Source organism: Gadus macrocephalus, chromosome 22, assembly GCF_031168955.1.
Source record: "Gadus macrocephalus chromosome 22, ASM3116895v1".
In the NCBI taxonomy this organism is placed as follows: domain Eukaryota; kingdom Metazoa; phylum Chordata; class Actinopteri; order Gadiformes; family Gadidae; genus Gadus; species Gadus macrocephalus.
In genome coordinates this window covers 11973303-11985573 of record NC_082403.1, presented here as the reverse complement: position 1 = coordinate 11985573, position 12271 = coordinate 11973303, and the positions used below count along the sequence as shown (strand labels likewise).

The 12271-nt window shown below is 40.7% G+C and overlaps 2 protein-coding genes across 2 annotated transcripts in view; both read right to left on the bottom strand.

Annotated features, from left to right (window-relative positions):
• Positions 1–1102, bottom strand: part of LOC132451130 (homeobox protein Hox-A10-like) — a 7804-nt gene extending 6702 nt beyond the window's left edge. The window contains exon 1 of the mRNA XM_060043436.1: positions 586–1102. The gene's annotated coding sequence lies outside the window, so the exon portion shown is untranslated. The remainder of the gene's footprint in view (positions 1–585) is intronic.
• A 563-nt stretch (positions 1103–1665) lies between these two features.
• LOC132451103 (homeobox protein Hox-A11a-like) lies at positions 1666–4671 on the bottom strand. Its single transcript, XM_060043397.1, has 2 exons — positions 3744–4671; positions 1666–3002 (listed from the first exon to the last, which is right to left on the bottom strand). Exons 1-2 carry the CDS (start codon positions 4390–4392, stop codon positions 2770–2772), a joined length of 882 nt encoding a protein of 293 aa, XP_059899380.1. The 5' UTR covers positions 4393–4671; the 3' UTR covers positions 1666–2769.
• Positions 4672–12271: the final 7600 nt, after the last annotated feature.

The window sequence follows — 12271 nt, the reverse complement described above, 5'->3', positions numbered from 1 at the left end:
ATCCTACCCACACACGCAAGTCATAGGACTTTTTTAATTTCCTAAGGAAATCAAACCTCGTTACAATTGATTATTTAAAAAATATGAACATTTGCAGAGATGGTAATAAAAACCCAGATAATTAAACCAACCAATTTAGTTTGATAAAAAAAAAAAATCCCCTGATGTAGGCATTCAGAATGGTCCAGAAATCCTGCAATAGAACATTCCCGAAAGAAGAAAAGCGCCATCAGGCGTCGTCGGGTTGCAGGCTATGGGATTGAAATTTACCCAGGTAGAACGAGCCTACACTCAATCATAAAAAGCCGAGCTCAGCAAAATGAATAGCACATGCAGCATGGAGTTTTGGCACAGATGTGTTACCTTATTAGGGCCCCCGGGAACGCTTGTACTTAGCCTACCGTACGGGCCTAGTTAGCAGCAGAAACAAATGCACACGTAGTCGGGTACTTAGTGTAGGCTACCCCACGCACCACCAAAAACAATAATGATGGATTGGCAGCAGAAAAGAATGGGCGAAGGCCGACAGCAGATTATGTTAACAAACGTTTCCCAGTATCAACGCGATATTGTGGATAGCCTTACTGTGTGCGCGAAGACAAAAAGATCCTCGGCCGTGACATTGGTCCCATCAGCGCCACCCTGTGGTGTAGCCAAGCCAGGGCCTCGTGCCCAGTCGCTCCCCGTGTTGTTCTACTCTGAGCCGGAGGAACCCAGCGATGGGAACAACGCTGTCGAATGGCGAGAAGGCGCGAGGGCCAACATGCAGAGAGTTTTCCTATCTGTCCTCTCCCCTGTCGTCGCTCTCACCTCCCCGGTAACACAGTTAATAACCTTGGTTCTCAGACGGTTTATTGCACTGCACTCCAATTGTACAAATGCTCCAGACTTTCAGACAGCTTTTATGACCGCGTTGCTGCGGCAACGAGGAGGATGTCTCGTAATTAGGGACGGAATTCCTGCGCGCAGTAAAGGATGCGCAAAGCAAGGCCGGACTGTGGCAGAGCGAGGCAACCATAAACTTCAGCCTTTTTCCTCGCGTTTATTGCCCTTTCGACTGTCATATATGAACGCCAATGCACTGCGGCGAGCCCTCATAAACACAGTGATAGCAACAACAAATATGGCGTGGCTCGCTGAAGGAGAGTGTCGTTGAACCGTACACTAGCAGGGTGTGACAATGTAGGCTTCTTAAGCAGACCCACACAGCAACGCAACACAGGGCTATCTGAATTGATTAATAAGAAATATATGTTATTAAGGCAACTTTTTTATTTTTTATTTATATAGCAGGCAGGAAACATAGGACGCTATTGCTTAGTGTATTACGCATGTATAATGTAGGCTATTTGATTTAGCTTAGTACACACAACTATAAAGTAGGCATACACAGAGAGAGTCCTCTTGTCTTTGGGAGGTCCAGTTTGGTTTAGCATACAGGCCTATTTGATGTGCCAATAATGTCACAGGCATACCTTGTTGTCTGTCAATTCAAAGCCTAATACATAAATAACCATTCATAAATGTTTGTACCATATTGTGCTTTGTTCTGTTATTGAAATATTGGATTGCCATGAGCTTGACTGTTCAACGGATAGTCATGTGCGTGGGTACATTCTTGAACAGGAAAAGCAGTGATTCAGAAATACAAACCAAGACAAAATGTTCTGATAATCTTTTCATTTTTAATTTGGAAATATAATATAGGCTAATACAGAATATTTTTGGCAAACCAAGAAATGCATCAACGCTCGTGCCCAGCCGTGCCACAATAGAAGGCTAAATGTATTTATTGTTCATAATTAGCCTACACTGTAAAACTCCAAATAATTATGAATTGATAAAAGAATGATATATATCTTGTAAATAGATATCTTGAAAGAATCAGGCAAATTGCTTTGCGTTGCTTGTGATACGCGTGTAGGCGTATATCTCAGTGCAACTTGTTATCGCGTTTTCAATAGCGGATTATTCAATACGTTGAATGAATAAGTATTAAATGATTATGGTGGTTTATGATATAGGCCAAGATAAAAACATATTTGCCGCCAGACAGAAAATTATCGGATTGCTGTCTTGCTCAATAGGAACACGGAATAATAGTAGACTCTCTTCCGGTGTATTTTTCAATTAGTTTGTCGTAGGCCTACTACGAAATTCAATAGTAAACAATTGGCTATAAAATAAATACAATTTAAAAAAAGAACACATCCATTACATTCGCATCCGCTCAAACGCATTATTTGGTCACACCAAAGTCCGTCTAAATGATGTAAGTAATATATCATATATCATCATAAAGCCACAATATTAGGCCTACCACATTTCTGATTCAAAAACAGAACAAATAAAATAAACTTTTTGATTACAAAATACACAGAATCAGTCAATTTAGACTGGTAATTATGTCCACGTAAAGAGAAAACCAAAGAAACGAGACGTCTTCGTCGGAGATCCCAAGTCTCATGTCCACCCAGGCCTCTGTAAACTCTTATTGAGCCAGACTAAAATCCATATGAAGTCCATATTCAAGGTCTTAAGAGTGAGGTCGAAGTATTGTCGTTTTTTTTACTCATATTCTTGAAATGTTTCAAACCAGGGGAGTATTACACCGTTGTCCTCGAACTTGAAATTAACCGTTGAGCAGTGGTGGCTGCTGCGGTCACTGTTGTACAAAATTTACTCTGCAAATTCACAGCTCGGATGCGGTCTGGAAACACGGACACTTCTGCAGCAGCCATGTCGGTAACTGCTCTAGGGCTTTACATCCTAAAGGAGAGGATTGGAAGTATAATATTGTAACCGGTCTCTGTTTAATTTCTTCTCCTTCATTCGACGATTCTGAAACCAAATCTTGACTTGTCGGTCGGTGAGGTTGAGCATCCGAGAGAGCTGCAGTCGCTTCTCCTTGTTGATATACACACTGAAAAAGAATTCTCTCTCTAGTTCTCTGATTTGATATTTGGAATAAGGACACCTTTTCTTACGCGTCCGTTGTCCACCTAAAACGGGGAAAAGAAGAGACAGAGAAAGAGACACAGAAGGTATCGGTCACAAAAAACAAACAAACACACAGACAGAATGTAGGCTATAATATTACATGATATCGTATATAGATATAATATATTATATGATATTATCAACCCTGATCTATTATTTATTAAACCTCATGCCATAGCATAGTAATAGGTCATGCAATTATTGACCAGTGGCTTGCTCCACTTCCCTTCCGGAGATTACACTTGAGCATTGACCTTATCGAGGAAGACCGGGGAAAGCTTGCACACAAACGAGTCCAATGCAAATTCTTATTGAAGACGTTCCTATTAAAACTACAGTGTGAAGACAAATATTCAAAACACTCAACGCACAAAAGGTCGTCGTACTACCAAACCGAAATCCTCACAGGCACCACCCTCATTCCATTCCAAGTCTTCCTTTAAAGCTAGGAAACCGTGAAACTGGTACATTTATGATTCACCGTTGTGGACATTAAGACACCATGGAATCACATTCATATTTTTTTCAACTTTAGTGGCTAGAAAACACAGCACCCTGTTCAGTCACGGCCAATTTCAATTCCAAGCACGTGATCCCGCAGTTTATAACAAAGTTTTGTTGGGGGGAATCTACAGGCCCTCTATAAACCTTATATGCTTATAAAACCGCATATAAACATTTTAACAGGAGTGCGCTACTTTGCAAACTTTCTCTCATAACCGAGGCGCTGACTTAATACGTACTGCTGCTGCTCGATTTCTCCTCATTGTTGCCGGAAGATGACTCTGGGCTGCTGGTCTCCTCCCGAGGCTCCTTGCCCTCCGAGTCCCGACACGACGGCGCGCTGTCCTGCGCCGAGCCGGGCTGCTTGGTCGCCGCTTTGTCCCCAGAGCAGTCGTTCGTCGAGGGACTCTCGTTTGACGCGTTGCCGTATGCCGTCTCAAAAAACTGGTCGAACGCCTGGGGAAGCACGCCGTTTCGACCCACGTTACCGTAGAAGTTGGAGGCAGAGCCCGTGCCCGTGTGGTGGTGGTGGTGGTAGGCTGCAGCAGGGTTGTTTTTGGCGAACATGTCCCCCACCGCCGCCGACTGTGCAGACAGACAGTCTCTGTGCACCATATCCTCTGCAGTGGTGTAGCATTGGGGCAAATTTCCACGGTGAGCCCATTTAGCGGACGCGTCAATAGCAGCGTAGTCCCTGAACGTTACTTCTCGGACGGGCTGGACTTGCGGGAGGTTAGAGGAGTACGAGTATGTCATGGGGCGGGTAGACGGGGTCTGGGACAAAAACGAGGGCAGACCAGAAAAATCAGCCCCCGCCGACACGTAGTAGGTGCAACTAGGCAAATACATGTTCGATCCGACGGGGACCCTCTCGTCAAAATCCATCATTCCTTTACGCCACTGCTCTATCTGCGGTTCGTCTCTTTAGCCGCCTTTAACATGGCTCTGTATCGTCGTGGCTCGTGCCTCTTTGAAGCAGGTTCGCGAGGCAGAAATTTTGAGACGTAGGCTGACGTGGTGAGCCATCTCCATCCATTCCAGGGAGGCGTAGGTCACGTGACCAACGACAGAAATTGACAGCTTTTCAGTGTGTGTGTGTGTGTGTGTGTGTGTGTGTGTGTGTGTGTGTGTGTGTGTGTGTGTGTGTGTGTGTGTGTGTGTGTGTGTGTGTGTGTGTGTGTGTGTGTGTGTGTGTGCGTGTGTGTGCGCTGGGAGGGGGGGTGTATGTGTGCGCGCGTGCGTGTGTGTGCACGTGTGTACGTCTGTACGCGTGTACGTGTGTGTGTGTTTGTGTGTGTGTGTGTGTGTGTCTGTTTAACACAGTAAGTATGAAGCATAACCCTGCTGCTTCCTGAAGCCTGACATTATTTTATCGCTACGATGGTCTAAAATTAATCCCTTAATATAAATCGGATTAACTATAAATTGATCGTTGTTCAAATAACAACATATCCAGCCGAAAGACGAAGAACAACCTTTGCTTCGTTCAATGTCATTACTAGACCAATTGCTGAAGTGCTAGTGGTGATAGCTTTAAGTTCTCAATTACATGTAAATTGTGCATAATTAATTGTGATTCAAGACACTCTCTCACCCTTCATTGTCCTATTATAAATTAACTTACATCTACTGATGTATGTTATTTATGTAAATATTAGTTATAGGCAAATAGGAATTCTTTACGCATGCATTGCGCATATCGTTATAGATACATTCCTTCAGTTTACTGGATTTGGTTCAGGGTCATGTTCATTTGACTGTTGATTTTCGGCGTTACTACACTCAACGTGTCGTTATTTGTGTATAGGTCTACATATTATTGTAAAGATTAGCAAACACATTTAAAACCAAACAAACAAAGAACACCAAAAATAAACACAACATGGACAAAAACAAACCAAAATAAACAACGTCAACTACGGAAAGTTTTGAAGGTTGCTTTACAATCTGAACAACCCATAAATACACTAGCCTTTAGGCCTTTATTTGTTTTTAAAAGCGCATAAATAATAAATAGTGAAGCGGGGTTGGGTAACAAAGCATAGCTTGAAATGCGGCCTATTGGACTGAGGACCAAATAATAGCCTACAGACACACGTGCACACACACACACACACACACACACACACACACACACACACACACACACACACACACACACACACACACACACACACACACACACACACGCACACACACACGCACACACACACACACACACACGCACACGCGCACACACACAGAACCAACAACAAATGTGGTTTATTCGATCAACGTGCGCCATTGCTGAAGTTATGGGTAAGCAGGCTACTGCAGTACTCTTTCTAGTTTTTTCAGGCTAAAATGTTACAGCCATGAGATAAGAATTCTTAGTTCTTGGTATTCATTTAGTAGTTTTTATATCCACCTATTTTTAAATAACAACATAGCTCACAGTTCAATTATATGTGATAGGCCTATATGCTGTTCATCTAACCATTCCAGTGCAGGCTGTTATTTAAAAAAGGAAGAAATGTCAATTCTTCTTCCAATTTCCTATAGAGTAGGCCTAATTAATTTCTATAGGGAAGATCTACTTGACAATTATCTAAGATATTCTGCAATGCATATATGTTTTGTATGTGTAGCAGCAGAATAGATAAAAACCTTCGCTGATATGCTTAAAAAAATATCCAGGCGTTAACAGCAAATTTAAGAATCGGATAATCTGTCACACCGCGCACTCATTGGTTTCTGTTCTTAGCACTTCAAAGAGGCCACCGTGGAACTAGCTTTGCACCGGGCTGCAACTTGACTCTAATGTGTTGTGAATGGGAGCTCTGAGCTCGGATTAGGAGAGCTAGGACTCCCCCATGGCCCTATACCGCAGTCGAATCCAAGCGACATAAACACACGGATCCAAATCAAGGCTCGACGACATCGTGTAACACAATCTCAAACTATCACGTTCACTAGAACCCTGAAGTAGCTACTAACACCGCTACGACAGTGTGAAACAGACTAACCCCATGCACGGTTCGTGCTCATAGGTCATGTCCATGGGGTACTTTTATTTGGAGAATTTGTATTGACACAAACAACTCCACGGTGTTTGGGAACACACGCTCCGCCTCTCCCGGGCAATCCAGACAAATTCTATGACTTGTGTTTAGCTTTTCAGCTGCAATTGAGCACAGGATGCCCAGGGAAAGCGAAGCCAGTGCTGCACAGACTTGTGTTTTTTATAGCTCCTATAGTATTCTACTGCTCCCCTTTTCCTCCCCGGCCAGACACCACACAACTGGCCATGCGTGATAGAAAGTCCCACCTAACCGGACTGAGAGATATTCACACACAGCTCCCACATGCTACAACTACACAGGAGCTACCAGGTAGGAATCGCATATACGCGATGTTTGTATAACTACGGGTAGGCCTATAACATTGTCCAAACGTTTTTTGTTTATATTTCTGGATAATTAGAAAAAATGTATTGTTTAATTTGGTATTTGTTGTCACTGTATGCAGTTACCAAGTTGGCTAACTAAAACAATGTTGTAACCCATCCCTTGTGAAATAAATGAATGTTACGAGAACAAGCAAATGTGGGCAAGGCATATCGGCTATATGTAAAACGTCAACTTCTCTCGTTGACATGCGCACGAGGACAATCGTGTAGATTCAAGTATTAAGCCTGTGATCAGTGAAGATGTAGTTTTTAATTAGGCAAGAATAGGATTTGTTGCTTGAACGCATTCAAAGCCAAACCTTTGTCTGCGCGGTCGACTTCAAGTTCGGGGGAGGGAGAGGCCCGCTGCCCAGCCGCAGAGTCCTATACAAGACTTTGACACCATTTAAGGGCACAGCATGCCCCGGATGAAGGCTCCTGATTGCTTTTACATTTGGCTTGCATGCCAGAGTTTTCCAAAGGGGACAAATATATGTATATGTAAATATTTATGAATATAAACATATATATATATATGTATGAAGAGATTTCAATGTCGAAAAATGTAATGAACTTTGCATGGATCTATAAAGCAGACCTATCCATTTGTATCATATGGAGAGGGAAAGGTCATGCCTACATATTGCTTTAAGGCAATTGCATTCATGGAATCACGTCAACCAATGCTGCTCATTCTTTTGAATTTGACATAAATGCTAAATCGTACAAAAAAGTAAGTATTTAATTGAAATTAATTGCAAAAACGAATGTATTCTTTGGTCAATCTATCTAAACACAATTAGGCACGTTCAGATCAGGTTTTAAATACGTAAAACGCATCCAAAACCTCCCTTTAACATTGATGTTCGCAACACGAATACAACCCCATTCCCGACAGCCTCTACCTTTGTGCCATAAAACGCTGTTAGACAACAAGACAACAATTACGTCTGGGGTGCTTCTGTAGCACAGTTTCACGCTGTCAGCGACGTAAGACAATAAAGTAAGGCTAAATTGCCACACTTGGGATTTTTCAAAGAAAGCTGTAGTTTGAAAGAAATGGAAAGCCTCCGGCCTCATTCATTTGTCGGCACTAAGTCCACTGCATGTTATAGGCCTATAGCTGCTACCGTCGGATAATTGTAACATGTAAAATGGCTTTGGAAAAGCCAAACATTATAGTGTGACGGCCAAATGAGTTAAGCCAAACACACTTTATAGAAGGCTGCTCTTATACTGAATAAGAGGGTCCAAGACAAGTGAAAGTAGCCTTACGTGAGGAAAATCCTTAAAAGGTATGTTCACAGCTAGAATGGTATTCATAGCTGTGGTTTTCATTCATATGAGCTCAAACTTGCCATGTTGTTAATCCAAAACATCCAGAAATTGCCTCCGACGGATTGGTTTGGACAGTATTTCTTCCTGTAAATCAAAGGGATCAGTGTGTAACACAGGCTGATAGAACATATTGTGATTCGACCATTTTGAACTTGAATGTAATCGGGTGAATCAGTCAGTCCTGTTTTCGTTGTGGGTAACAGTGGGCTGATGCGTCTTGAAAAAGAGTTCTAAAAAAAAAAACAGTTCTAACTCAGAATTTATTTTGCATTCGTTTTAACACATCTGGCATAAGTTATTATTAACTATAAAATGTCCATTTATCCACAGGTGACGCAAAAGCGGGTCGAAGAGAAGAGACTTGACCACCCAGGAAAGGACGCTGCAGCGTCGGGGAGTCAGCTCAACTCCACGGTCAAAGGGAGGGACATTCGTCTAATCGACATTGGAAAAGAAAATGTCAAATTTGGACTTTATTCAACGTCATATTAAGACACATACCGTTAATTGATTTGTATTGGGAGCCTATAAAACCCACATTTTTAAAAATGCGATTGAGGACCGAAGAGGAGAGATAATCCTCTGGAATTTCATGCAACATCTTCAACACTTTATATCAAATTTCTATGGAAATACATACTAAATATGCATTTCAATCTTTGAACATATATAAGTGTTGTTTAAATTGTCTAAAACAATCAAGTAGGCTAATTCGGGGAACAAATAGGCCTATAAGCTCTATATTACGCGCCTCCTCCGTTTCGGTGCACGTTTCGTCTTCTCGTTCTTTCGTGGAGTAAGATATTTTTAATATATTAAACTAATGTTTGTATCAACGAGCAGAATGTTATTTGTAACTTTTCTGGTATTGGTTGCTGGCTTATGTTAAATGATATTAATTCGGGGAAGACTTCAGACGCTTCAGTGATTACAAATGTGTCGTAGCCTACCAGACCCGTCCCACACAAAAGATATAAACGAGACCAAATCCACAGACTGCTTCTTTTTTTTTTTGCATCGTAGCCTCATATAACCTCAAATTAAGGACATAGACGAGACACGTTCAACATCACGGAAAATTTCAATAATTAGTCCACATAGGCTATAAGACTACCAAATTTCAATGCAAATACATGCGGAGGGCCAAAAATATCGCCTTAGTCTTTTGAGAGTGCAAAATACATTCGACAATGACTAGACGGGACGAGACGGCCTACAGATCCATGCCATGTGTTATTAAATGTCTGAGATAGAGCCATATGCAACCTAATACAGTAGAAAGGATGTACAATGACGTAGGTACACAAATGTTTAAATAAATGTTCCAAACTAGACGGCAATTAAGGTAATAGCCTATAGAAACTTGCAACTTCTACAAACAGAAGATCGGATTTGACCAAGAAATATGGCTAATGGCTTTTGGAGATGGAATTAGGATCTAGGTTGAAGCAAGCGACTGCCTTTTTTCTAACATTTGATAATAGTCTCTTAAGGAGCTAACATTCAAACCTCGTTTGCCGTCCTGGGCTGCTGCAGAATTAGAGCTACACATTGTATAGGTTGCAATGTTAATTTCGTCTGATGGACACTATATAACGAGCAGAGCAATTTCAATGTACGGATGTGTCTATTGTAGCGGCCTATGGGATGGATTTAGTCACCATTCATTTAGATAGCAATATTTTGTTTACACAAAATGGTAGCCTACTATATTGGAAACATTAACGGACTGCAAAGCATTCCTAGATTGCTTTAAACTGCAAAGAGAAAGGAAACAATGGCGTTGTTCATTTGGCGGATGGCCGTCTAGGTTGGTCTGCTACACGATTACGTTTCAGACCAACTCCTAGTGTCATGGGTTGGGCGGCCAGCGCCGTTATTACGCAAGGTGGGTATCCAGAACACACCATTAAAACCAGATTATCATGCGTTCGCATTGGGTCTCCTTGGGTCCTTATCACATTCTAACTCATGTTTTCGTACTTTCTTACAGAATGCTTGTGTGCGCAAACACGTGATAATAAAACCATAGATTGACAAATGAAAAACACATGACAATATTTTCTTTCTGCTAGCGTTCCACTACATTTGTAAACAAACAGCAACAAAAAAAGGCGAGAAACAGTGGAACCTGTAAAACAAAATGATGCATGATATATGATTTAAAATAATCGAATATAAGATATAAGTGATAGTAGGCCTATACCCAGATCGAAATAGCGGCCGAAAACTATACTATAATGTCGCTCTTGCACAAAGTGATGTACTGCGTTAAATTGCCTTAAGGTGGCAGCAGAGCTCACGTTGTCGCCGAGAATCAAGTTCAACATCCTGTTTGACACAGGCCCAAGCTCTGGAAAAAAAACGCATTGCTGGGCAAAGAGCGTCTGGTGGGCGGGGAAAGGGCTGTCCATCAAACTTGGAATGAAGGCGGGAGTTACCGCTTGTTTTGCTTCACCACCAGCCAATGGGTGGCTACTCTGCTTATACACATAGCCAACCAGCTTCGAGTCATTTCAACCCGTGAGGATAAACCCAGTCCCCTTTCCAGCTTTTATTTATTTCATGGTACAGGAAGTAACACTTTCCAGTCTTGCCCTTTAATACACCCGAAGCAGCCTAGGATTATTTTGTAACACCTGCGCGCGCCGCTGTGCATACGTATGACCAGGGGCCGTTTGCGGTGGCTCAGATTTCGCGTGTTTGTGGTCAAAATGTGATCGTCAAACATGTCTACCCCAAACCTGCAGTTCAATCATGTATTAGTCCAACACTCATTTTTATTCTCCAATTGACATATAGCTGCCGCTTCTTCGCTTATATGGGCTTCAATAAATCACAAACGTAAGCTATGGCGATTTATAAATATAAAAGACCAAAATCAACTGTCCCAACTAGAGTCACGCTTAAGAATCTAGTTATCTTACTAAAGGCTATATAAGATTATGTAGGCCTTTATATTTTGTATACTGGTGGTGTATCCGTTTTGGTGTCAAAGTAAAGGGATAGGCCAACCTGTAATATCAACTGCATCACCAATATTCAATATTTAATTTAATTATTATTATTATTATTATTATTATTATTTTTTTTTTTTTAAACTGAAATTTCTAACTTAGTTTTCTCTAATAACAAGACAATTTCGTCCGAAACAACAACCCTGTGTTTAGTTTCTGTCAAGTACAAGAATAGTTGAAAACACACTAACAGGTTGCTTCACATAGGCTAAGTGAAGCAATCTTGCATAGCCTATATATAAATAAGTAAGTAAGTTGCGACGGCAAACTTAAGCATTGTCTTATAATTGTATAATGTGTGATCCAATAATATAGAGTGAATACCCGCAATCTAAAGAATGAAATGCAGAGGTGACTCTTTGGAAAAGTGGATACAAATACATTTCTAACGCGAATAGGGTCAGTTACACATAACGTGTCTACTAGGCCTACATTCATGAAATGTATTCAGTTATACATGTTAGATAAAATAAAACATCTCTCTCTACAGTTTTCTCATACGCTCATTATTGTGCGACCGTGTCTGTTCATACAGGTCTACAGTAGGCCTGGTATAGTGTAAGTGGTAGTCGACTATATCAAATATTATGAAGAGGAGTAGACCTATGCGTAATCCCATAATCATATAACAGGATTATACATTTGATAATATACATTTATGATAAATAGCTTCTCTTTGTCATACATCTCTATATATCTATATCTATCTATCTATGTGAATTTATATAGCCTAGATGTTTATATCGATTAATATCTATCTATATATTTACATATATATATGTGTATATATATATATATATATATATATATATATATATATATATATATATATATTTACATATATATATGTATATATATATATCTTTCTATCTAGATATTGATATAGTTATTGATACATAGATAAAATATAGATAGATATAGATGTAGATATCGTGTAGTCCCATGTTACACTGAACTGAATAGCGTTTTTTCTTCTTGGATGAAA